The 25737-nt window shown below is 44.0% G+C and overlaps 1 protein-coding gene and 1 long non-coding RNA gene across 4 annotated transcripts in view; both read left to right on the forward strand.

Annotated features, from left to right (window-relative positions):
• Positions 1 to 4796: 4796 nt before the first annotated feature.
• Positions 4797 to 25737, forward strand: part of msrab (methionine sulfoxide reductase Ab) — a 37849-nt gene continuing 16908 nt past the window's right edge. Inside the window, exons 1-4 of one of the 3 annotated variants that reach the window (XM_030116615.1) lie at positions 4797 to 5002; positions 13470 to 13538; positions 13701 to 13820; positions 17399 to 17503. In XM_030116615.1, coding sequence (XP_029972475.1) covers positions 4930 to 5002; positions 13470 to 13538; positions 13701 to 13820; positions 17399 to 17503 — 367 coding nt within the window. In that variant the 5' untranslated portion in view covers positions 4797 to 4929. Of the gene's footprint in view, positions 5003 to 7674; positions 7975 to 10466; positions 10744 to 13469; positions 13539 to 13700; positions 13821 to 17398; positions 17504 to 25737 lie in introns of those variants that run through there. The other 2 variants (XM_030116618.1, XM_030116616.1) reach the window with 2 other exon arrangements.
• On the forward strand, positions 11136 to 12604 carry LOC115406522 (uncharacterized). The gene is made up of 2 exons (XR_003933546.1): positions 11136 to 11419; positions 11969 to 12604. It is a non-coding gene; the product is annotated as an uncharacterized LOC115406522 (long non-coding RNA).

The following is a 25737-nucleotide window of genomic DNA, read 5'->3' on the forward strand; positions in this document are numbered from 1 at the left end:
AATACTTCGTTTCTTCTACAGTGTTGTATTTCTGTTTTTTTTTTTTTTTTGTCTCCTTTTGGTGTAGCCTGCGACTGAATTTAACCCTTTATATTCCCTTACATTCTCATTATCGATGGAAACTGTGCTTTTATTTACTGTGTATTTTATATCTGTGGCATAAAGTGGAAGAATATAACACAATGTGGTGAATAAATTGACTAAAGGATGCTTCATGGCACACAGCATGTAAAACTGTATTATGTAGAAGAAACTGTATTACCTGGAGAAAACCCAGACAAATTCCACATAGTGTCCACCAGGCAGACCCTGGATTCAGACCAGACTGCTACCACTGCACCACTGTACATAGCTGAGAGTCTCCTGTTTAGTTTGATGTTTAGCATCACTGTTTTTACACGACTACAGCGTTGTTGGCCGAGCTTTCTGTCTTCCACGTACCTGGTTTCCCTCATTTTTTTTTCTCAAACATAGATTGATCAGCAGTTGTTTGCAGAGGGAAGTGTATTTGTTGCTTTTGTGTTACTGAATTCATCTACAAGTGAGTTGAGGAAAAGCAGAAACTGGCTTAAATTCCTTTAATTTGTTTTCAGAATATTTCACTTTTTTCTTTATTTTTGAATAGTTATTTTTCTTTTCTTCTAAATTTATCACCAGTGTAATGAACTGATCGTGAATGAGAATAATTCTTTGAAAAATGATGGCATCTCTGACCCCAGTGTTCAGGGTTTAGTACTTTGTGCTTCCTGCCAGTGAGAATTGCTGAACTGAGGGAGAAAAGGAGGAGAGGCACGATGTCGCTTTGCAAGGTCACCTGTTATAATGTGGCTCATGCAGAGTGCGTATTTACTTTCTTGCTGAAAGCAACTAAAATATACAGCAACCATCTTGGAAAGGTACCACCGTGCAATTTCCCCTCCGCCTTTCATGTCATTCAAACAAACCCCCCATCTCTTCTCTCCATTTTCCAATGAGCCAAGTGATTTATGTCAAGTGAAGTCAAGCATGGGCCAGCATATGAATCAAAATTTGTCAAGTTCGCTTTTCTCACTCCGGTCTATGAATTGATACGGCTTACTTTTGAATATGAATCCCCGGAGAGCGCCACGTTGCTTTTAACTGACTGTAGCTTCAGCAGAGCAATCAAACCCTTTGTTTTTTCACACCATCCCACAATCCCACCTGCTTCGGCGAGACGATGGAGGGCCCTTTGAAAACAACGAGGCGGCATGATTTATTATTCTAATTAGGCGAAGTGAGACTTTAGCCACAATTACACTAAATCGCCAAAACAGTTTTCTGGTTGGCTGGCTCCTCTTCTGTTCAGATGTTAATCAGACGCAGCTATTGACTGGAGGTGCAAACTGCTTGTGAGTCACACTATTGCCGAGTAATATTGCGCACAAACAATCAAACAAACAAATTCTGGAGTCCGTATTGAATTACAACTAAGCATTTTGGCTTAATAAAGAAAGTTGCATCCAGTTGTCAAGACCAGGTATGGAGCGCGGCTCTCCAACCAACTCCCAGTCAAACGGGGCTTAACATGCGATGATACCCAGTTAAAATGTACCGCGGCGTTTAATTCCAGGTCATTTCATAATCTCTTTGATTCTCGCTCACATCTGCACGTCTCCTCACTTCTCACTCACTGACAATCAAACAGCTGCAAGCTGGCATACCCTCTAAATCCTCCGCTATAACACACACACACACACACACGCAAACATATGCAATCCCCGACCGCATGCACGCACGTACACAACATACACGAGTGCTCATTAGGGGGCTCGCGCGCACGTGCCTACCTGCACCAAGGCACAGACACGTCCAAGCGGATGCTCACATTCACTCCAAACTGCAAATGCAATCATGCAAAAATGGGTTTCTTTTTTTTCCTCGCAACATGTTTTCTTGCAGGTTATAAGCAGATCCCTCCACCATCGCGGCGCAGGGCAGAGTTGAAGGTGAAAAAACACATTTATTGATTCTTTATTGGAGGAATGCAAAACAGATACACACACACACCGGGAGGGAATTAACACACAACATGGACTCTCTCTGAGCATGGAGTTCCCATCCATCCCTTGTGGTTCTCTCCACTTTTTCCTCTCTCTTTCTTCCCATTCCTCTTCCTACGCCCCCCCACCCCCACCCCAAACACCCCAATCATCCTGCATCAACAGGCATGTGAACCCAGTGTTCAGTTCATCTCTTTCTATTGCTCCCTCTTCCTCCCTCTCTCACTCTGCCTGCTCTATTTTCATCTGTGTGCTTCCACTCTCCTAGCTTTCGGGTAATTACCTGGCATTTGCATTGCAAAGTCCCCTGTGCCGCCCTCAGCTCCTCCGCAGGTGATTGAGCTTCATTTCCCCAGCAGATAAGAGAGAGAAAGAGGAAGAGAGGGAGGAAAGGAGGATTGCAGCAGGGTGTGATGTTATTCTGGCTCGCAGGATATAGGAACAATGCCCTGGGTTCTTTGTTATTCTCGCCGTCTGGTTCAGAGCATTGTAATGTTTTAAGTTCCCTCACATAATCAATCATCGCCATTACGAACACCTCACCTGGTCTGGCTGGAAAGTGAAATCAGAGTGCAGAGGAATCTGCCTCATGACGACTGCAGGCCTGTGACTCAGTGAGTTTTATTTGAGAGGTTGAAGTTACGCTTGCATCCTGCCAAAAAAGTACCTCGTAAACTCTACGTCATCTGTGACAGACTGTTTCTGTAATAAATGTTCAACATTAAGTAAGAATTTCAAGGTTTTCTACAACCACTTTTCTCTTATGATCATTTTAAACAGAAATAACCTACAGTTTTGTACTGGCATTGATGGAATTAATACATAGCAAATCATTCATCAAAAATAGTCTATATTTGGTCTCCAGTGGCCATTTCTTCTTGGTCCAACATTGTTTTTCCATACTCAGCATTTAATCACAGACAGCAGTGTGCATGTAACTTGAATTTACAACCTGATGATGATAAATCTATATTTATATTAACAGAAGACTAGTCTGATGATGACGATATAAACAGTCAATGCAGAACAATACATGCTCTGGCAAACTCTCTGGCGCGAAGATTCGGTTCTTGCACTGATAAAGTGAAAATTATGTTGTTTATATCATACATCACGCCTCTGTACACAGCTCACCTTTGGACTAAGTACAAAAAAGGAAAAATGCAAAGACTACAAGTGGCCTACAATGACGCTTTATGTCTGCTTCTTAGGAGGCCAAGATGGACCAGTGCGAGCGAGATGTTTGTTACAGCTGGAAATAAAACGTTGCAAGCCACACTGCAAAAGCTTATGTATAATTTTATCGGTAGACTGAATAACTCATTGGATGTAATTATCTTATCACTGGTGAACATTGGCTATCAGTCTGGGATGTGGAAGCACTGGTACAGCTGTCTCTTTAATGGGACCTCTTCAATGTTTTTGTTTGTATTTTTCCTGTTTTTATTGTTTCTTTGTTTCTTATAATGTGTGTCAATATTGGACCTTGTGTCCTGAATAAAGCTGAAATTAAATATGACTTGGTTGATGTTTACACTCAGTGCTTCCTGCATCCTATGTCTCCAGCGTACAACTCTTCAGCCCAAATGGGCCGCACAGCAAGACTGTCCCCGGTACAGTCCAGTTTGGAGCCTCTCTGTGTGACGCTCTGCATGTTCACCCGGTGCATGCATGGGTTTCATCTGGGTTCCTCTGACAGGTCAATGGGTGACTGTTAATAGCATGTAAATGTGTGATTGTCCAAGATGGACAAGTATCTTTTCCAAAATATACCATGTTTGTGTCCATAGTTGGCTCACAGCCTCGCCTTTGATAAAGTGGCGGGCTACATCTCAGGGAAGGTCAATTTTCATCATTGTGAGAGTTGCAAAAAAATATCTCACCTGCAAGCCAAACCTTGAACCGACCATATCTACCTAAAGAGTTTCTCAGGATTATGATTATTGTAAGGAAAAGGCGGAATTTTATGTCCTTAACTTTAAACATATAGCAAGCACATTATATGGTTTACCTCAAAATAAACCCATCAATGCAATAATGCGAAGGTAAATCACTTTATTCTACTATTACCTGTGAAACCAACAGTATATAGATTTTTGTAAATTGGTAAAGTATAGGGATGGAGTATATGTGGCCCACTGTCTGCCAGTTGCTCACATCCACTATAGAGGACATGAATGGATCGATGGAGAAAATAAATAAATTGTCTCTGACAAAGATGACACACATGTAAATTCACAACATTTAGATCAAAGGATAAGAAGACTTAAAAGGAAAGCAACTGTCAAATTGCGTGAGATATACCTTAATAGAGGCAGACATATACAGTATGTGTCTTATGTTCTGTCCATAAAGTATATCAGCATTATTTATTTAATACAGAATATATAAATGAAGGTTGGAGCTGCTTGGTATGGGATTAACACCAGCCTCTTCCAAGTGTTAGTTATACACATTAACCTCACGCACGCCATTCTGTGATGTAAATGGGACCACAAAGGGAAGCCTAACCATCTATACATCCACAGCCCAACCTGGTCAACCAGAAGCGCCTCCCACAGACCGCGAGCCTGATAATTGGCGCGTGCTCATTTGCATGCCGCGCGTCGTGGATATTTATTTAAATTTAATTTCGTCCCCGCACACGGTTGCTCTGCAGGCTTTTGTGCCAAAGTCATATTAACCCCTTGACTAGTTAATATGCAGTGCACGGCGCTGCCCACGCGCGATGAATATTCATAGTCGACGGCGTTTTTCGCCGCCGTCTCTCCACCCTCCTCCTCCTCCTCCTCCGCCCCCCCTCCCGTCTCCCGCTGTGACACGGAACGGGAAGACCGGAGGCACGCGACCACTTTCACTTTATTCCAGACCCCAAACTGTTTCTTTCTGCCCCGCGAGTCGACACACAATGACCGACAAGACGCAGCTGCCGAGCAGAGAGCGCGCCCTGAAGGGGAGGGAGGAGAAAATGGTCGTGGCAGGTAAACTGGCGCGCGGTGGCAAGTTTTGTGGAGTGGAGTGGGGTGGCACGAGGTAACCTGTCCGAGTGTCCGTGACGCGGGAGAAATAAAACCAAAACAAACATCACAGGAGGTTCTGCCTAAAAAGAAAAAAAAAAAAAAAAAAAAAAAACATCAAAACGCCCAAAAAAAACAACAGAATTTTCAGTTTAAAATAGAATGAAATGATCTTATATAACAGGATCTAATGACAGCTGCATCTGTTTTCTCTGTGTTGTGGCCTGTAACTCAATTAACTATCCCGGCCTCTGCAAAATTAAAAAAAATAAAATGAAAGAAAGCAACACATTCTTATTACAATTGAAATTAAGTTCTCTCAAAGTAGAGCATTTACACCAGGAATCAAAAACTTTGATCATCATTCGAAGAACTGATCAAATATATAGTTCCCACTCACTGTGACTAACCTCATCCATTGATTAATTTAATAGAAACAGCTGTAAAGAAGCATTTCATGTACATACATATATCAGTTTAAACTGATACCTGTTTAAAATGTGAATAAATTGGCTTGTTTTCTTATATGCTTCTGCCAATGTACACTGCTAGTCCAAATAACAAATAAAACTTTGAACCTTATCAATGTAGAAGAAAGGGGGACCTTCAAATGTTCCACGAACTGTGAGTTCATATGTGGTTTGCACCTGTTGGATAACCACTGACCAGTGTTGGAAGTCTTTATACTGTTTACTTCTTCTTCGAAAAAAAAAAAAAAAAAAAAAAAGGAAAACTTTAGGAATCAAGTGGCATCTGTTGGGTTTTACTTTCTTCTTCATTTTAAACATGGACTTCAGGATACATTATATTTGAAGAATAGTGAGAGATCTGTGACCTTGACATGATAATTGTTGACTAAGCTGATGTTAATATTTACCACAGTTTAAACCTGTCTTGTTTGTGAAGTTGTTTGATTCACAGAAATAGTGCACAGTTGAGGGACAGTCTTTGCAAATGCAGAATAGAATTTACTCTATGAGAAAATGCACAATGTGTATTTTAAAAAAAAAAAGTGATATTTACAGTATTAATCAACAGTCAAGTGTCCAGTTCATATCGAGATATGAATGAATTTTAAGTGATCTGTCAGAAATTAAATGAAATGTGCCACATGTACCAGGATTAAATGACAGCTGCTGCTGATGGAGATCATTGACTGTCTTTGAAACATCTGTTGGTGTTTGAGTCCACCTCATTTTGCATTGCCCCAGTGCAAAATCAGAAATGAATCACCATCTAAAAATCATTTTATCCAGTTCTATAAATAATGCATTTATACCTGTTGGGAGACTTGGATTGCTATTGACAAAAGACTTAGAAATGTTAATGAAAGTGTTTTTCAAGCTTCAATTTTTAGTGTTGAAGTGATGGTGTTTTTTGCTTTTAAGTTGAACTTTGGAGTGCTTGATGCAATATTAGAAAAATGGCATAAGTCTCAGTCTTGCCACAAGGAAAACTGATGAATAAAACCCCACACAGACATAATAATCCTGGGCAAGAGCACCCTCATATAGTCAAATGAAAAGTAACTACAACAAAGGAAAACTTTTTGGCACATTGAATATTATATAGAGTGTCAAATTAATTAGATTAGAAGTTCCAGAATTGATGTGAATGTGTAGAAACTGCTTGAAAAGGAGGAACCTCTGTCTTGGTTCGCACCTTGTTGACTAAAATAACGGTCATAGTGTTTGTATGCTCAGTATGAACCAATCACATTTGTTCTGTGGCTTTGGAGGCACAACAGTGGGAAACACAAATGCTCCTTGTATTATTAATGCAATATAATTCAACAATTAGGTGTCCAGTTATTCATCAAATACAACTGCAACTAGTGTAGATCACACACTGTTACCAACATGTGTTTGTGTAAAAAGCAGGAAGCTTTCAGATTTTTTCATCAAGAAAAAAATTAAATAAAATACAACTTCTGTAACTTTGCTACAATTAATTTCAAATTCCTTCTTGCTTTTTTCCTATGTCATTCAATTGTTATGTCACATCCTTGCACAAAGATGAATTTGTGTTATGAGAAGATGCCCTTTGCCATTCCATTATTAATTTTTTGTGTGCTTCATTTCTGCTGTGTCATGTGAGACAAAGTTTGCAGAACAGGTTGCATAAAGTGTGTTTACTATCTCTGTTGATTTAAAGCTTTGATAAAGAGCAGTAAATGTTTTTATTGGGGGTTTTTCAAATCTCTCACAAGCCTGTACAAAGAATAAAACAGCCCACTACATACTTTACTAAATTAACCCACGTGCTTCTTGACCGTACTTGCTAATGTTAACTTTGTCGGTGCTGGTTTTTGCACCAGTTACTCAATTTGCGGAAGAAACCCAAGATTGATGGGTTTTGAAATAACCTTGCTGGGTTCATTTACAGTTTAAATTTGCTGGTAGACTTTTACTATTTCAGCTTGTTTTCTAGTTAGTCTTTGGAACTATTAAAACCATATATTTAGTCGTTAATTCAACTAATTAATTTAACTGCTAAAATTGTAATAGCGATAGGTCTGTTCCGACGTATTGTTAAGATTGTTATACAAAATGCTGATTAAATCTGGACAACCCCTATTTGTTTTAGGTGTACTGCCACTCGGAAAACCTGATGTTCTTGTTTTCCATTTTGTCAGTTTCGATATAGAAAATGAATGTGCTGCGCTCCTTTTGCATGCTATTTGAATTTAATCTCACTGTGTATCACAGTCTTTGCTTTGTTTTTTGGCATCATCTGCTTTTCATCACACTATTTTGAAACAGGAAGTCGGGTAGGAGTGCATCACAGAGGACAAACCTGATGCTGCCACTCCTCACCTACTCAGTCGTATGCACAAAGTGCATTGTGGGAGCTTGGTGTGAGAGCATAGGAGGAAACGGTGCCGCAGCGTCCAGGGGCCCATCTGGGCATTATGCGCATGAAGGCTCCGCCCCGTCGTAAGTTCCTTCTCCGTCTGTCGAAGCAGCTCGGAGACACCGCATGGCAGAAATCTGTTCCTCCCCTTTCACCATGGGGGGGGGGGGGGGGGGGGGGGGGGGCAGTTTAGACGGGGACAGGCTTGTGCTGCCGTGTGCATGTGTGTTAGGGTAGCATGCTCCTGTGTTTGGCGGCGTGGGCCAGTAAGCGTGAGTAATTGAAGGATTGCAGAGACAGTCTCCACATATGCCCCATGCAGCCTCAGCCCTGTGTGTCTGTGAGCGCGCGCGCTCGTCCCCTCTCCACAGTGAAGATCACTAATTCTGAAAGTTTCGCCCGGCCCTGCAGCCACCTTAAAGAAGCTCCTTGTGCCTTGTTCAGACGTCCTGTTGTCCTGCCTTCCCTCCCTTGCTCTAGTCTGTATAATGTACTCGGTGACCTTGGCGAGTGCGATCCAGTGGCAGATTGCTACATGGTAGGGGCACAGCGGCTATTATTTTGAGTCGGAGCAGAATAGACTGCCAATATTTCTTCTAAACAGGATGGGGCGGTCAGCTGACCAAAATCAATCTCTTGTTACATGTTTCACTATAACTCTTAAAAGCGGGTTCACGGTGAAGATATATTTCTCAGATGTTTCTTTGCCTCGCTGCTTTCCCTGCATGCCCTTGTTTTTGGCTTTACAAAGAGCTTAGAGGGGAAGACAAAAACATGTAAGCAAGCGAGAAAGCATGCAAATTAGCTATCCAAACATGAGATAAATAAATAAGAGAGATTTGCTATTAGGCAACACTGTGGCTCACTGATTAAGACCAGTTCCTTATTGTGGCGCTGTAACCTGATATATGACACCTGGTTGCTCTCTTGGTGTCCGTGTGAGGTTATTCTTGGTGATCTGGTTTCCACAGTCATGCAGGTAAATTGGAAACCCTGAATGGTGTGGCATGCATCCTGCTCGGTGCACTCTGCGATAGACCGTGCACACACTGTTGAAAATAAATAGATGATTGGATTTGTTCTCATTTCCACAGATCCTCCATAACATTATCACCACTGACAGGCCAGGTAAATAACACAATTCAATTTTTTAATCATAGCAAAAGTAGTATATAATTGGCTTTTTTTTTAAGTTGACTGGAACAATGGGAAAGTGTAAGGTTTTTTTGTGACAAGAGTCAAACAGAAATGGCCAGATGCCTCGGTCAGAACATCTCCAGGAGCATTGTGTAAAGTGTCTCCTGTCTCTTCTGGTCGATATTTATCAAAAGCTGTCCAAGGAAGGAAAAGTGGTGGACCATCCAGAAGGTCTTGTGCAGCCAAGGATCAAAAGCAAAGCTTGGCCCATGTGGTCTGATCTAACAGATGAGCTGCTGTAGCTCAAGTTGGAGCAGAAATTAATTCTGATTCTGTATTGTAAGTTGTTGCACAATTATAACAGTTCTGCTTAAGAGAACAATAAATTATAGTGGTCTGGTTTGATGAATCATGCAGCCTTTTTCATCAGTTGCATCGTCAGGTCTGTGGACGTCATTTAATTTTGTAGCAGGTCACCAGGTTTAGCTATGAGAACAAAGGAAGCTGGTGGACGCAGTGCGATGCTTTGGGCAATGTTCTCCTGGAATATATTGGATCCTGTCAATCATGCGGATGTCGGGTAGAAAACCACACCTAAGCATTGTCGCAGGCCGTGTACACTTAATCAAAAGTGTATTTAATGATGCCAGCTGCTTTCAGCAGAATTATAGGCTCTGCCACGATACAAATATGGTTTGATGTGGTGTCCTGATACACCGGATCTCAATTCAATCAAGTGTCTGTGAGATGTACAGGACAAACAAGCATGAGCCATGGGCCTGGCATTACATCTACGGCTACGCCAGATTACCCGATGAGTCGCTGCCATCCCATAAAGCACCTTCGGAGGTCTCTTGGAGCCCATTTCTCAGCCGTTTTGGCAGGAAAAATAGAATACACACACAAGATTAAACTGGTGGTTATAATGTTGTGGTTGGTCCTGACATAGTTGGTTAAGTTCTTTGTTTTAGTATAGTTTTGTAAACAGAATGATTTTTATTTTTTTATTTTTCCTTGCCAGATGAAGGCAGCGCCATATTCCCCCCACCCCCCCCAAAATTAGCTTTTGAGAATTTTTGACCAGGCCCCAACAGGATGTGCCTCCATCTTCCTGGAAGGAGATAATGGAGCCGCTGCTATAGTAAGTGGGCTTCTCCATAGCAACTGTATCCGTTGCTAGGCTACAGTATGTATGGGATGCATGGAGAGGTTGAAAGTTGTGCTCTTCAGAGTCTGGACACTTTTCCAACCCTGGACTGTGACAGCTTTAAACATGTGCATGTGCTGCAGCACCGAGCACTGTTGGTTTAAAGACCGCGGCAGCATCATTTACTTTACTTACCTCCCACTGTTCTTAAAAATGGACCACCTCCCACCAGTCTTGCCACATTCCTCCCCTCCCCTCTTTTGCCCCACTCCTTCTCGCCCCTACCCATCCTCCAATACAGCAGAGGGTAGTTGGCACCAGTATAAAGCATCAGCCTCCTCCGACAACTCGTGCCTGACTCTCTGCCAACCTGTGTGAAGCTAGAAAGAGGAATGGCAAGAGGGAGGGAAGGGGAAGAGAGAGGGAATGAGAGAGAATGGATTTTGGAAGGAAATAAAGAGAGCAGCCTGGAAATCGACCTTCCATCACCACTTTTGGCATCCACAGACAGTACCTCTCCCGTGTCTCTGTGAGAGGAGGCAGCAGCGCCTGGACTTCAGTTTTACGGGTGAGAAACATGGGATCACGGGTAGAACCGGAGGGTAACAAAGACTAAATGCCCACCCAAACAAGTCAAACCGGACGTCATTATCCGCTGAGCAACAGCTAGATTGCTGTGCCCTTAACCTCGTTTCAAACAGACCGGTTGGGCGTCGGGTCCGATGTTTTGGTTCTGGTCCAACCGCCTACTGCCGCCATGCTAAAAGCAACAAAAGGTGACCAAAGTATTCCGCTTTCAGTCCGGCTTTACTTTGTACCGTGCTCTGCGCTTTTCAGATATCCTTAAAAAACAAAGGCGAGCAAAAGAAATTACGCCCATATCTCATCCAAGTTGGGGGGGAAAAAAAAAATCCTTTTCACGAATCCTTTCCCCATATTCAGTCTGTATTTCTTCTTTTGTGAGCTCAGTCGGTCAACCTCCCCGCTTGTTTTTTGTCGTCCTCTATTCTTTCTTTTGCTGGCGTATGTGAGGCAGCATAGTGAGGGTATTCAGCCAGCTCTTTTTCGGTGCCTGTGTGTGTTAGATGGGGTAATTCTGGCAGAGTGGGTGTGGGCGCTGGTCTGGCGGGTGGGGGTGTGGAGGGGGGGGGGGAGGGTGCTGGACGAGGCACAGTGAAAGAAACCAGCCTGGCACTGTTTGGACCAGCGCCAGAGGCTCCATGGGAGTCGCACTCACTGCAGAGGTTGCTTTTGCAAGTGATTGTGTGGCTGATTGCATTGCTTATGTGCATGCAGGCAACCGTGCACGTGCTCGCTGAGAGAAAAAAAAAAAAAAAAAAAAGAGTGAGGGATGATGGGAAGGTGGTGTGAGGAAGAGTGTGAAGCGAAGATGCAGCTGAGAGAGATGAGAGGGCGGGGAAGTTTTGGCTGAGAGCTGGCTTTTCTGGACAGTGCTGTGTCGGCATGTTCTTGGCTAACTTCATCTTTATCTCTCTTTTTTTGTTTGTTTATTTGTTTACTTGTTTGTTTTCTGTGTTCTGACTTGGACAGGGTGCCGGCTTTTTCCTCTCCCTTTTTTTTTTTTCTTTTTTAATATAGTGCCTGAAGGCATGGCGATCTAAAAGCCAAAAGAATCCTTCATTGCCTCTCTGCTACCCTCATCTGTTGCTTCTCACTGGCTATTTACTCCTTTTATTGTTTTGGCAGGCTGATCTCTCCTCCTCCCACTTCTCCACCTCCTCTATCACACACTTCTCTCCCTCTCACTCTCACATTCTCCCTTTCTCTCGCAGTCATTTGGCAACTTCACTACTTTTTATCGCCGTGGCCAGAAACAAAAGGACAACAGGGGGGGGGAGAGTGAGCAAGGGGATAGAGTCAATACAAACTCACAGAAGGATGAAGACTTCTCGTGTGCTCGCATCGGCTCAAGTCACCCCGACGGACGGAGAGCATTTAGCCAGTACGACTGCTGACACAGATATACTTTGATTGTGGCTGACGGTGCCCGTGAACATGACCTGGCAGTGCCAAACAACCTGCTGCTAAAAGACAGAACTGTCTCACGACAGGAGGGCAGGAAGAGACTGCCTGAGGGCAGCCAGGCCTCTGTGACATTTCAGTCCTTTATGCTCCTGCAATCTGTTAGTGCTCAGAAAAAAAAAGAGGGGGAAAAAAAAAACATTTTTGTTGAATATCAAAAAGTGCCCTTATGCATCAAGAAGGGCATTATCAACTCAAGTGTGATGGTGTTTCTTTTTACTTTCCTTCATCCTTCAAACACTTCATCCATGGAGTACCGGCATGGAAACAACTGCTTCTTTTCAGGGCTTTTCTATGCTGTGTGGCTTCATAATAAACTCTGTAAGTCTGAAATAAACTGCAGGTTGTTGCCTTTTGTCGGTTAGAGATCATCCCTCACCTACCGATGGAGGGGGGAAAAAGAAAAAAAAAAAACTATTATGTGTGTCAGATTAGAGATTGTTTGTATTCAGGTCAGTGTCACACATAACGTCTCTGAGCAGCCAGCGAGCAATCACACATTTTGAACTTAGAGCAGGCATCCATTATTGGTGTGTGCCTAAGCTCTGAGTGTACCCTGTGGCCTGTTTATCTGTAGACTAATATTAGTGGTTGCAGTACAAACCAGCCTTGCTTAGTGGAGATTTGCACGCTAAGTCACCTCAGTCTTCTTAAACCCTAATCCTCCTCACACATCTGTGACACACGCACACACACACACAAACACACACACACACACACACACACACACTTCCTTTTTAGAGCTTAATACCATGCAGCACAGTTGGCAGTGGAGTGCCACCTCTTAGCACTCCAGTTGTTTTTACTTATTGGGTATTTTTAACATTACTAAGATTAGGACGGCCCTGGATCCCTCCCCTGCATGCGAGAGGATACAAGTCCCATTAAGAGTTGACACCACTTTGCTCCGTTCGCAACCTGTGGCACCAAATACATTTGCTTTCAGCGCAACACTGCAGCGAGTGAACAGTCATAAAATGACTATTTCGTCGTGTTTAATTGTGGGTATTGAGGAGAGAGAGGACAGCAGGGATGGGATAGCGGTCAAAGCTGTGTAATCCCTTAACTGTCTTCCTGCACAGAAGCCTCTGGCTCTGATCCGCTGGCCCGGGTCATCCTGTAACGAAGTGAAGACCTAGGAGGCCGACTGGAAGCCACTAATGGGCCTTTTTGCTCACAAACTGTAATTTGTACCGGTGCGACACAGTGTTATGATCTGGTAATATATTTGCACACTGTTTTCCTTCACAGACAAGCATGCAGTCAATGGGAATCCAACTGTGGAGCCTTTTCCAGAAGGCATGGAAACCATCATGTTTGGTGAGACTGCACAATCACACTTCACAAAAAATCAGAAAATAATCCAATATGGAAACCTCATTACCAGTGTGTGGTTATTAACACATTTTGGTGGAACGCTGGTTCTGTCACAGCACAGACAGTCTAATTATGCATGTGTTTATGTGCTGTGCGTATGTCCAGGAATGGGCTGTTTCTGGGGAGCTGAGAAACTCTTCTGGCGGCTTCCGGGAGTCTTTTCCACCCAGGTGGGCTACGCCAGCGGTTTCACACCCAACCCCACCTACGAGGAGGTCTGCTCAGGTACTGCACTTTGCACTCTTTTTTTTTCTTTCCTTTTTAAACCCCCACACACACACTTTGATTCATATTAACCAGTCTCACTGCTCTCCTGTGAGGAAATTAAGTGACTTGGCAAGGCACCTCAGTGTGTGATGAGTCGAGTTTCAAAAGACCGCAAATTGCAAAGGACGAAGAAAAAGATACGGAGCTGGAAAGATTGTTTTAAGTACGGCTTGCATCCTCTTGCTCTTTTCCTTCATCTGCAGTCAACTACTCAGAATGCACTGCTCCAGATGGGCTACACCCCCCATCCCCACCCCCCTATGACCTACTTGTAAGGATTGGGCTCTGTACTTTGCTGTACTGCGGCGTTCTCGCCAACAGAGGTTACTGTGTACGAAGCGCCATAAATGGGCTCCTTTCCCATGAAAATATGATTTGGCAAATGTAATGGAGACACGGGCATTAATTCTGTTTGCTGTCGATGCCGTCGAAAATGTTTGGTTACCTGTCTGGGTCCCTGAATTTGTCTGCTTGGATTTCCATCAGTGTGCCATCAGATAAATGGGGACTTGATATATAATTTAAACGAAGACGTGTCAGCTGCGTCTCGCTGCGCGTCCCTCGTTCGCTTTTTATGAGACTGGAGATAGCTTTGGGTTTGAGCATTCTCCGTCTCTCAGCGCACGCCGTTGCAGGCAGGCGCAGAGACGCAGCATGGGGGAAGTATGCCCTGAGCTTCGGCTGGCAGATCTTGCGAGACATCCGCAGGATTTCTGTGCTTGCCTCCCGATCGCCACCTTCTCTCAGCCTCCCTGCAGCAAGATGGTCAACTATGGACCACGATGGAGACGAAGGTGGGGGGGAAAAAAAGAATGCTGCAGGTGAAAGAATGGTGGAGGAAATAAAGTTTTGAGTGCAAAGAAAAATTGAGGGGGGAAAAAAAAAAAGTGTGAGAAAGAATGGTTACCTGTCCATTGGCTGAGAGGGTGCAGGCATCGCTCCAGTGGCCATGACGGAGCAGAACACTGCGACGGCATGAGACCGAGGAGCTGTCAACACAGCCAAGCCAGGACAGACAGACAGAAAGAAGAGGTTGATGGAACTGTCAGAGGAGCCAGGAAAGGATAGGACAGGCAGACAGCTGGATGGTCTGACAGACAGAAAAAGAGGTTGAGGTGCAGTCAGATTTGTCTTGGGAGGACAAACAGAGGCAGGTGGGAATGAAGACGACATGATTATATAACCAATCGCAATATTTTAACCTCGTCCGATTCGGTGTTTTGTTCATTTTCCGGTTGCTTGCTGTAAAGAATCAAGTCTTTTGACGCTTGTTCTCTACAGTACTCCATGAAATTAAAGCCAATCCTCAAAACGCAGCAGCACAACAAGTTTTTAAACTTTGAAGGTGTTGCCCAAAATGGCAATTTTAGTGTTTTCGGTAATATTTATGTGTTAGTTTAGGTGCATATAATAGGACACAAAAGATCAACACTTGAGCGCGTCAGATTCTTGAACTTTCACTCCCGTCCAAAAAAACAAAAAAAAACAGCAGCAAAATGGCAGTAACAGAATCCAAACTCATACATGTGAGAGACAAACACACTGTGGGTCTAGAAAATTAAATTTGTGTTACTTCTTGAACTGTCCTTTATTATTGCCTCCTTGTTTATTCTCATCATGTTTTTTTAGTTTCTGAATTCTTGAAGTGTCCAACAAAAGGGCAAAGTTAGTCCTAGTTTTGACAACAATGAACAAAATTTCAAACCACATTTCAGCACTAGATTTCTCCCCAGTAATATGTGAATGCTCAATTTTCTTCTATGGTTTTTGCAGATGTTCTTTCAATTTTGATTTGTGTAATGAAAGGAGGGAAAAGAATGTCATTATTATTATTGTTATTATTAATATTATTATTATTATTAAACCAGGGAGTTTTCTGCTTTTCTGCTGTTGTGTTTCTGCAGTTTTTATTCGCTGTGACTCAAATCATTTGTAGCACTGAGCAGTTAAATTGACTTTGCTGTGTGTGTGGTGCTGAAATGGAAAAGATAATTGTGCCATTTTATTGCTTTGTGTTGTTTTCACTCTGATCGATCACAACTTGCAACAACAGCGGCTTATGAGAGAAATGTCACAGCCCAGGCACAATTCATGCTTCACCCCATGTGCTTTTTCTTCTGCTGTGTCAATTTTGAAGTCATATTTTTGAGCAACATCGAAATGGCCCTGTAGCAGCCTCTATAGGTACGCCGTATTCCCCGAAGACGAACACATAATCTTTACAAATGACATCAGATGCACACTTTTTATTTTTGCTCATGAGTTAATGTTGGTCAAGAAGATTTTCCATAGTTTATAAGGTGCTGTTGTGTCTGTTTTAAATTGCAGAAAAAGATTAAATAAATAACAAAAAAAAAAAAGGTGTAACAGGACATCGTATTGATTTGTAACACTGTAATCACCCAGAAGGCTTTTCACTGTACTGAAAGGTGCTTCAGCCAAGCAGTGAACCTCTGGCAGCTCTAGTGGTCTTTGTCATCTCTCATCCTTTCACCCTTTTCATACCGAACAAGCCTTGAGAGTCATTTCGCACAGTCACTTTTTTTCCCCCAACTGTTCACAACAAAAGCTTTTTCTGTTTGATTTTCAGATTTTTTTTTTTAAACTATTGCTCTTATTTTCCTGCATAAGCCAATTTGTTATAATCTACAGAAAGCATAAAGGATACATCTCTGTATGGACATGATAAAGTCTGTTTATACTGTTTTTAATGTTACTTGTTGCAGGCGTTCACATAAACGATGACATTGTGACAGGCTGCTGGAAAAACACTGAAAAATGTGCTGTTTGGAACCTGGGTTAAAGCAGGTGAAGTTCTCAGTATTAATTTGACATGAAATCATCCCTGCAGCCTGCAGAGTGACACTTTCAGCCGCGGAGTGAGTCTCACACGAGACGCAGGATTTTGACAGTCCTTCTCCCGTTATCCCGTCATCTCGCGGCGCGGCCACGTTAATACGCCTGTGTGTGCATCGAATGTGTGCCATTCGCTTGTTATTGATGGCAACATACGTGTTTACGGTGAGAATTTGAATACATTTCTCCACTGCCGATGCGTGTGTGTGCGTGCCTGTGTCGGTTCACCTGTGTGTGTGTGTGTGTGTGTGTGTGTGAGAGACCTAAAGCAGCCCCCAGTTTGAGAATGCCTGCAGGCAGCTTGTTGAAGCTTCGGGGTCCTGGCAGCTGCAGACAGGAGCGAGACTCTGTGTGCCTTTTGGCAACCTTCACCATAAGCTTAACCTTTGCAGTGCCTTTTCCCTCTCTGTGTAGCTCTCTCTCTCTTTCCCCTGTCATTGTGCCATAAGCAACAACACTGCTGGATGTGGATTCAACCTGAACATCTTCTACCTGTAGCACTGCACACAGCGGCGGGCACATCGGTACTCGAGTATGCTGCTAGTGCTCTGTTCGTGAATTTAGTCACATTTCAATAATGTGATTTTTATGTCTCGCATTTAAGAATATTTTAAAGGACCGTGTAGAAATAGATGGTGTCTTTTTTCTAACTAAATATAGCTTTGTGTTTTTGTCTGCAGGTCTGACAGGACATACCGAGGTGGTGAGGGTGGTCTTCTCCCCCAAAGACATCAGCTTCGAGGAGCTGCTCAAACAGTTTTGGGAGAACCACGATCCTACACAAGGTAGCAGCATCCACACACACGCACGCCCACAAACCCCAAACTCGCCCTCAAATAAGACCTGTCCCAAGGGGGAGCGGGGTGTATTAGAGCAGAAGGATGATGCCCAGACGTGTGCCTGCGCGTGTGCGTTGCGGTGGGGGGATGTCTCATGGGCGTAAGTCAACGCCAGACAGTGTTAATGTGTCTGAGATCCAGCCATCCATGGAGAGACACACCAGTGTGGTGCATGTTCTTGCCCAATCCTGAAAAAAAAAAAAAAAAAACCCTCTTGCTGAGCATTTGCATGGCGTGTCATTTCTCCTGTATGAAGCAGCCTTTGTCATTCCTGTACATGCTTCTGACTGATGATGATTTTACTCTTTCTATTATGAATAATGTCTGTTTTTTTTTGCTTTTGTTTTTTAATCTTTCTGTCCTCACTGCATTTCATTGGTGGTTTTATTCCCTTTTATTCCCTTTTTAGCAATCTGGACGTTGGCGAGCTCAAGAATCTGGTGAATTTGTCATAAACGTTGCTGTGATGGTGTAGCATTCCACCTAATGAATTCATACGGTTGGTTTGCGATCCATATTCCTGTGCTACATACTTTATGCAGCGTACCACAGTTGTGCCACCCACTCACACACACATCTATGTACAAATACGCACACAGCGCCAACCAGAACCCCATCCCCCACAACCTATTTCTTCAAGTCTTGCGCTCCCTTGTTTTCTGTGCTCACTGGAGGAGGTGATGTAAGAACATTAATGCACCAGGAGGACACACGGAGGGTGTGTGTGCATGTGCTCGTGCGTGTGCGTGTGAGACGGAAAGAGAGGAGCAATAAGGTACTCCGCTCGCTCATATTGAATGTAGGGAGCGCCATGACAAGTTTGGAAGAGGTGGATCAAAGATTCATAGGCCCGACCTTCAGCGTTAAAACAGGCTTGTGAGGGTACACACATGCACACACACACACACGCACGCATGCACGCACGCACGCGCGCACACACCTCAGTGAGGAAGCCCACCACAGTTCCGTCATCCCTTTTGCATCTGTCATGATTGCTTTCTCATACACTGCGTGACCTAAATACACTGCAGCGTCTGCCATGTTTGCGTATCTACCACATCCGCTCGGATATAGAAACATGAAAGGTGACTTGACAGCGTTTTTCATACATTTTTCACATTTCCCTTTGATTGTTGGAGTCGAATTTGGTTTGTTAGAGGGCACGGGGAAGAAGGCTCAGTCGTCGACTGATGTTCAATCAGAAACATCGCGACCTCTTTATCAGGCGAGGTTCCTCCCTTGCTCGCCGTCGTTTAGGGCAGAGACGCGTCTCACTGTGGGCAAAGGCAGAGTCGAACCGGCACGCCACGGGGCAAAAGCAGTGAGGCCAAAAGAGTAGTCATGCATTTCCCCTGACTCACTGCCTTGTCTCATCTCATGTTTTATTAATAGCATGCAGCTTATTGTCTATGCACTCTGTTTGTGTTTTTTTTTTTTTTTTTGTCACAGTTGAGCTTAGCGACATATTTTGAAATAACCACAAACTTAGATGTCCATTTTTTTTTTTTTTCTTTTTTCCGAGGAGTGTTGCTCCTTGCGCGTGACTTAAATGTGAATCCCTGCCGTTTCTCTCCTCTCAGATTCTGGGTTCACGTGTAGCAGAAATTCCTCTGATTTGACAAATGTAGCGTGGAGTGGTGGAAAGGGGCCCGCTGGCTGTGCCTTCACGCATGCTTAAGCTCCAATTTATTCTGTCCACCTTAGAGCTGGGCTTAAAAGAGAATGGAGAAATTAAGGAAGTTCACTCTTTTCCCTTTTAACTGCACAGATTCGCTAGAGATTGCATATGGAGACGGGCCCTGGAGCATTATGAATTCTGTTTTCTCCTGATGCATATCAACACAGAGCACGGGGTTTTTTTTTTTTTTTTTTTGCACTGAGTGCTGGCATGCATGTGGAACCATGCACAGGTGCATATTCAGATGCATGTAAGACTTCCTTTTAATGCATGCATGTGGGTGTGTGTATGCACATATGTGTGCGTGTATGTGTTTTGATATCTGTGCCTCTCTGCTTTGCCTCAGTTCAAAAGGGTTTAGTCCCGACAACGTGATGTCGGGCTGCGTCAGATCCACCAATCCCGGCCTGGATAGCAACATTAGCAGCCAATCAGAAACTCCCAGCAGCCTTTGCTGTGTGCCCTCTTTCCATATTCAGCAACACTAGTCTCAATCTGCTGGCTTCCCTGGGATGTTGCATAAAACCCCCATTCAACACGCTCCCATATTATAAGTTTCTTATGTCTATGCTAAGACAACTCTTCAACTGTGCAAACCTTCACACGAGTGCACCGAAACGCTCGAGCTCAGTCAAACTCTTTCCTGTTGAAAGAACATCAGAAGCAGCCTCTCTGCTTCACCGTGATGGCTGGAAACAGAATTCGGTTTAGCATAACTAATACACAGATGCAAATGCATCTCGTTTGCTGTTTCACATAGCACCAACACATTCCTCCATGCAACAGCATGCTGTTGACCTCAGCGTGTGCACATGTGGCCCGTATGCACGTGTGGGCTTGATGCCAGCTTATAGCGGCACTGCTGACTTTTTGCATGTGATCAAGCGGAGCAGGGCGCACGCAGCGCTCGCAGACGATGCTCACAGCTGCACAAGTGGCATATCAGTCGGGCGCACGTTTTGCTACTGAGGCCTGTAGGCCCTGCTTTCTTGCTTTGAGTCGCATTGAGAGATGGGAGAGGAGCGGATTCCTTTACCTGCCAGCCAATCAAATCATCGCTTGGCTTTCTTCTTGCCCTTCCCCGGTGTATCTACTTCAACTTGAAGTCACCAGTGCTCTTGGCCCTTTTTAGTGATTTCTTTTTCTTCCTTTCTTTATTTCTTCCATCAACGTCTTCACATTCTTTTCCATTTTGCTTTTTTCCCCCCCGCTAACCCAAACTCGCTCTCCCGTTTCACCTGTACCCTCCGCCCCTTGTCCTCGTTGCGGTGAGCGGCGCGCCGGGGCGGGCTGAGCGAGCAAACGGCCCGGAGCCCATCAGTACATCCGCAGAGCAGCACCGTGAGTCGACCGCTCCCCGAGGCCATCCGCTCATCACACAAACACACTCACATCCACTCACTCCTCTTTTATCTCTTAGTCACTCTCCACTCCTCCTCCTCCCCCCATTCCTCATCCTCCCTTCCCCCTTTCCCTGCTCTCCCATCTCTTCCTTCATCCCGCCACCCCCCCCCCCCTCCGCCGCCCTTCATCTTAACAACCAAGGCTTTTCCCCTCCTCATTGTTTCCTTCTCACTCCTTTTCCTCTCCTTTACTTCCTCTTCCTTCTTTTCCTTCGATCCTCACCGTTTTTTGAGGTCATGCAGTATTTATGATTTGGGTTTGCTGATGCTGCGTCAGTGAACAGGCGTCACAGTCGTAGGCACAAAAAACCTCACAAACGTACAGCTAAAATGGCCGATGCAGCTGTAGCCGTCCTCATTTGATAACATCTGCACGTATATGCATGCTCGCCCTTGTCGGTAGGCATTCATATTGTCGCCGGGTAGAAAAAAAGGCAGATCTATTTAACAGTTGAGTGTAATTCAAAAACTCCTGATAATGGTCCCTTTTATGCATTTCAGCCTTGAGGTTGAACCATTTATCAGAACATCACTTTTCACACCACACGCGTTTTGCTTTCGCTTTGCTTGCAATACACAATTTTTATTTTTTTTTTTTTGAGCTTACCATGTGAAGTATTAATGGATTTTCACATACACGCTCTAACTGCTCCGGTCACATCACAGAACAGACATGAATCAAGCTGTCTTTTCATTTGACTCACGCTGGTGGCGGTTACTCCCCGAAAACTGGAATGAGCATGAATATTCTTTTATGTAATATCTCCAGCCCAGCTGGCCCTGACACACGCCAATTCCCCGTTGGGGTACCCCCCATGTCACCCTGTGTCACCGCATCCCTCAATTTTAGGGGTGCCCCTGCCATCTAAAAGGCAAACCCCGCAGGAACTGACCTTGACCTTTGACCTGTGACCTCTGCCACCCCCACACGCCTAATCCGAATGCGTTTTCTCCTCTGTGGTTGGCTGTGGGGAGCACGCTCATTACCAGGTGTCGGTTATTAAACCCTCACACATGCTGACAACCCTAATTTATGGAGATTGCGGCACGTGTGTGCACAGTGTGGGGGTTGAATTCTGCATGTCCGTTTGATTATACAAAAATTATACATTTTTTTAAACTTTTTTAGTTGTCTTTTTGTGCTTGAAAAACATTGTCAATGGACTTTTTTGGGAAAATTTGAAAAAAATCCATGTGTTTTTCTCAAAAAATGTTCCTCCAGGAACGTAAAACTGCTTATATTTGATTAACCACCGAATATTGATGTTGTTAGGGTTGTTAATGTCAGTTTTATTGGTTATTTTGTAATGTTTTAGTTAGATAAACTTACTGGTAATGCATTGCTGTGAGAGTAATTTCAGGAAATGATCACAAGTTTGCACATTTGCTGAAACTGCTTACCGTAATACTACAGTAGACAAGGGTGGAAATTGAGGAGTCCAAATCATGCTATCATCCGGACAGATTGCAATACGACGGGAGAGCGAGCACCGCTCGTTAGACCTAGGTGCAGCTAAAAATAAACAGTTGAGGGCCACAGTCACAGTTCTCTGACAACATGCCCAGAAACATGAAGTGATCACGTTAGAGAGCAATGCTCTCAAATAGAGACGATAAAACTGAAACTCAGGAGTGAGAGGAGTTGGATTGTTGATCTAGGTTATGGCTGTTACTGCAGTAATCTGCATCCCCCCCCCGTAGCGTAATTTACAGAAACACTCATAGCTCTGATATAAGATATCCTCCATATGTCTTATGTCGGTCACAGCCAGAAAAGCATTATTTCCACTTTGCTAAGTTTCTGTTTATCACATACTCACTCTTTTAGACATGTGTGTGTATGTGTGCATATGTGTAGAGTATGTTTATGCGTGCGAGCCCATGTGTTTGCACGTGCAGGGGAGTGTATGTGTGTGTCCGCTGGGGATGCTCTCACCATCCCAACTCCGTATTCTGCCTCTGTCTCCAGCGCGTCAGGAGCGGCTTACATAAGAACAGGGCAAAAATAGCAGCTAAGAGTAGAGAGGAAGAGAGAGCTCGGCTGGCACGCACACAGTCGTAACGGGACCGCCGGGCACGGCACAACCCTCAGTACCATCACACACTCGGGGAAGACTGCAGTTATCAGGCCTTATTCCTGTGCAGTTTTTTTTTTTTTTTTTTCTTTCTGACAGAATAGCAGAAATGACAACTCCATCAACACCATCAAATCTCTGGTGACCCTTCAGCATTGACACGGGGCCATTGTTAAAAGTCTCTCCAGACCGTGCGAATGTTGTATTGAATCAGTGGCTGAAGACGGAGTGAGGAGGTAGGAATAAATAGGTAACGGAACAAGAAAAAAAAAGAAAGTGGCTCAGATTGTTCATTAGTGCTCACTCTGCTGCAGTCTAATTGGTACGCAATGCCAAGTGAAATAATTCAGAATTCTCTTCAGATGTTTTCCTTCCATGCTCAGAAGCTTGCAAAAAGTCACCAATTATGCAGAAACATTTCTTAATTGCGGACACTGACAATAGCCTGACTGCTGAAATGTTTGTTATTCTTTCTTCTGTGTAATTAAACGAGTTCCCTTTTTTTTTTCTTTTTTTTTTTTTTGTGCCTCATTTGCAGTCTTTTCTTGTTTTACATCTTTTTGAGCGCTGGTATACGGGGGCAGCGGGGTGGCTCAAACAGACGGAGGTGAGTGAAGGACAGTGCATGAAGTATTGGGGAGTTTAGGCCGATCTCCTTCTGTTGTTAACGAGTGATGGATCGCTGTGTGAAAAGACGCCCGGGAGAACAAGCTGAGGTCAGGTCTCCGGTTCCACGGAGGCCCTGGAAGGACATGTCTAAAGTGTGCCAAGCATCCATAGATTGTCCTTCTTCTACCTTTGCAGGTAATTCCCACCTTCATCTTTTTGTCATCTCTTCCATCCTCACCTGTCTTTGTAAGATATCCGTTTTTTTATTTTCTCCTTGGAACTGAAAACTGCAAGTCTGGCGATTCTTTGCACAAGTTGACCCCTTGTCTCACCGCTCGCAAGCATATATACACAAGAGGCGCAAATGGCTAGAATTTCAGTTAGGAAGGGAAGAAGAGAGCAATAAGGCGAGAGCCAAAGGAGCAATATATATTAGCACCGGTAGCTGAAGAGGGGGGCAAAAAAGAAGGTGCAGCTAGTGGGAAGTGGGAAAAATAGCAGGCTTTTATCCCCAACAGCCAACAGGGACAAGCTGAGTGGAGCCATTTTTTGTGTGAGGGTAAACACTGGAAAAGATTTTTACAGAGTTGCAAGAAATCTCAGCGGGTTTGAGCACAACAAGCGCCCAAAAAAGAGTCTATGCATGTACATTTGGGTACACAGGTTCGTGCATTAACATCAGCCAGAGACAAGCTACTCCTTCCAAGACTGGAGGTACCGAACGCCCTCCCACTTCGTCTGGGCGCTGGCTTTCATTTCTGTTAAAGGGACTGTTTTAATGTTACGGTTTTGGGGGAGCGGGGGGTAATTAATTAATATTTTTGGCTTTTGCAGGCATAGGTCAGTGACCCCAAGAGGCAGCGCGTGTGTCCGTGTATGTGTGTGTGTGCGTGTGCGTGTGTGTGACCCGTAGCCCCTCCTCCTCTGTCCACCCCCATTACCCTCTGCTTTCAGAGGCAAGGTTCTCATGCATAATGCAGAGAGAACAGGGAGGCTCTCATTAATAATTACTGCCGCCTTTGATGGATGGAGAAAATAACGAAGGGGGCTGTTAAAAATGGAGAGAGCAGGAGAGACGGTTGAGGCGGGAGGGGAAGAATTTGAGTTTTTTTGGGGGGTGGTATTTGTTGCTGCTGTAGTTCTTTGAGGACTCAATGCTTATGGGTCTGGATTTGGAGTTGGTATAATCAAAAGCTGGGCTGATATTTTGGACGGTTTCAATATTTTGATTAGGGAGCCGCTCGTCTTCTGACGCTGGTTGGATCTCAGAAGATCAGATGAATCTTAATTGTGTCTGAAGCCACTATTTCCACTCATGGGTGTTTGTCCCTTGACTTTTCTTTTGATAAGCCATGTTGTCAGACATTTCTTTGTGATGAAAGTTTTTTTTAATGTGAGATATTAAATGTCTGCCTTTCCTGTTACTTTCAGAATTAATGCTATTCAGTGATAAAAGAGCTTTAATCAAATTGCAGCAGTCAAACCAGCAGTTTGGTGATATATGATGAGCCTCCCTCTCCTCATTAATATGCATAATTTGTCCATACATGATCTTGCACATGCATAAGCAGGTCTACGTGTGTGTGTGTAAGTGTGTGGTTGGGATGGTCAGCATCACAAGTCAGCAGGGAAGGTCAGGGGCAACGGCAAAAAACTACAAGACCCCTGCCAGGCAGCCAATCACAGTCAAGACTGTGTTGGGCAGCCAATTGCAGTGTGGCTTGGTGGCCTTTGATGGAGGGGCAACCATTAGCCTCGTCACTGAACAACAGCGCTGGGGGCAAGATGGCCGACATCCAACACTGCAGAGATGGAGAGAAAGAGGGAGCGGGTAGAGATGGCTGCAGAGACATGGGGAGGCAAATACATTGGCTGGTTGGCAATCACACGAATTGGAAAAATATAGAATAGGTGTTTGTAAAATAGTGCAACGCAATTAAGATTCACCAGTTTAGCAAAGAGATGAAAGACTCAACCAACAGCAATAAACATTTGAACATTTTGCATGTGATTGTTTCGTACTTGAGCATTATTAGTCAAAGTGACGTGTTGTGCTGCCGTCTTCACCAGATCTCTACTGATCTTGGATCTCAACTGGAATTACTGTAAAATAAAATCGTAATTGTGTATTTTTGTGTCTCACTATGTACCAGCTTCTTTGAAGTCGTCACATTTGGTTCAGTACTGTCCGAGCTAACGCCGACAGAATACATCACAAGGCCAACACACAATTAGCCGAACACAGCTAAGAGTTTACAGTTAACCAAACAAGCATGATATTAGGATCAGGGTAAGCAGCTGGAGTATCCAGAGAAGCTAAGCGTGGCACTGGAAGAGTTGCCAATTCTACCCCATCAATGCAGGTCTTTTCACTGTGAAGCAACTGTACGAATCACTTAAAGGTGCTGTAGGCAG

This window comes from Salarias fasciatus, chromosome 19 (genome assembly GCF_902148845.1).
Source record: "Salarias fasciatus chromosome 19, fSalaFa1.1, whole genome shotgun sequence".
NCBI lineage: Eukaryota > Metazoa > Chordata > Actinopteri > Blenniiformes > Blenniidae > Salarias > Salarias fasciatus.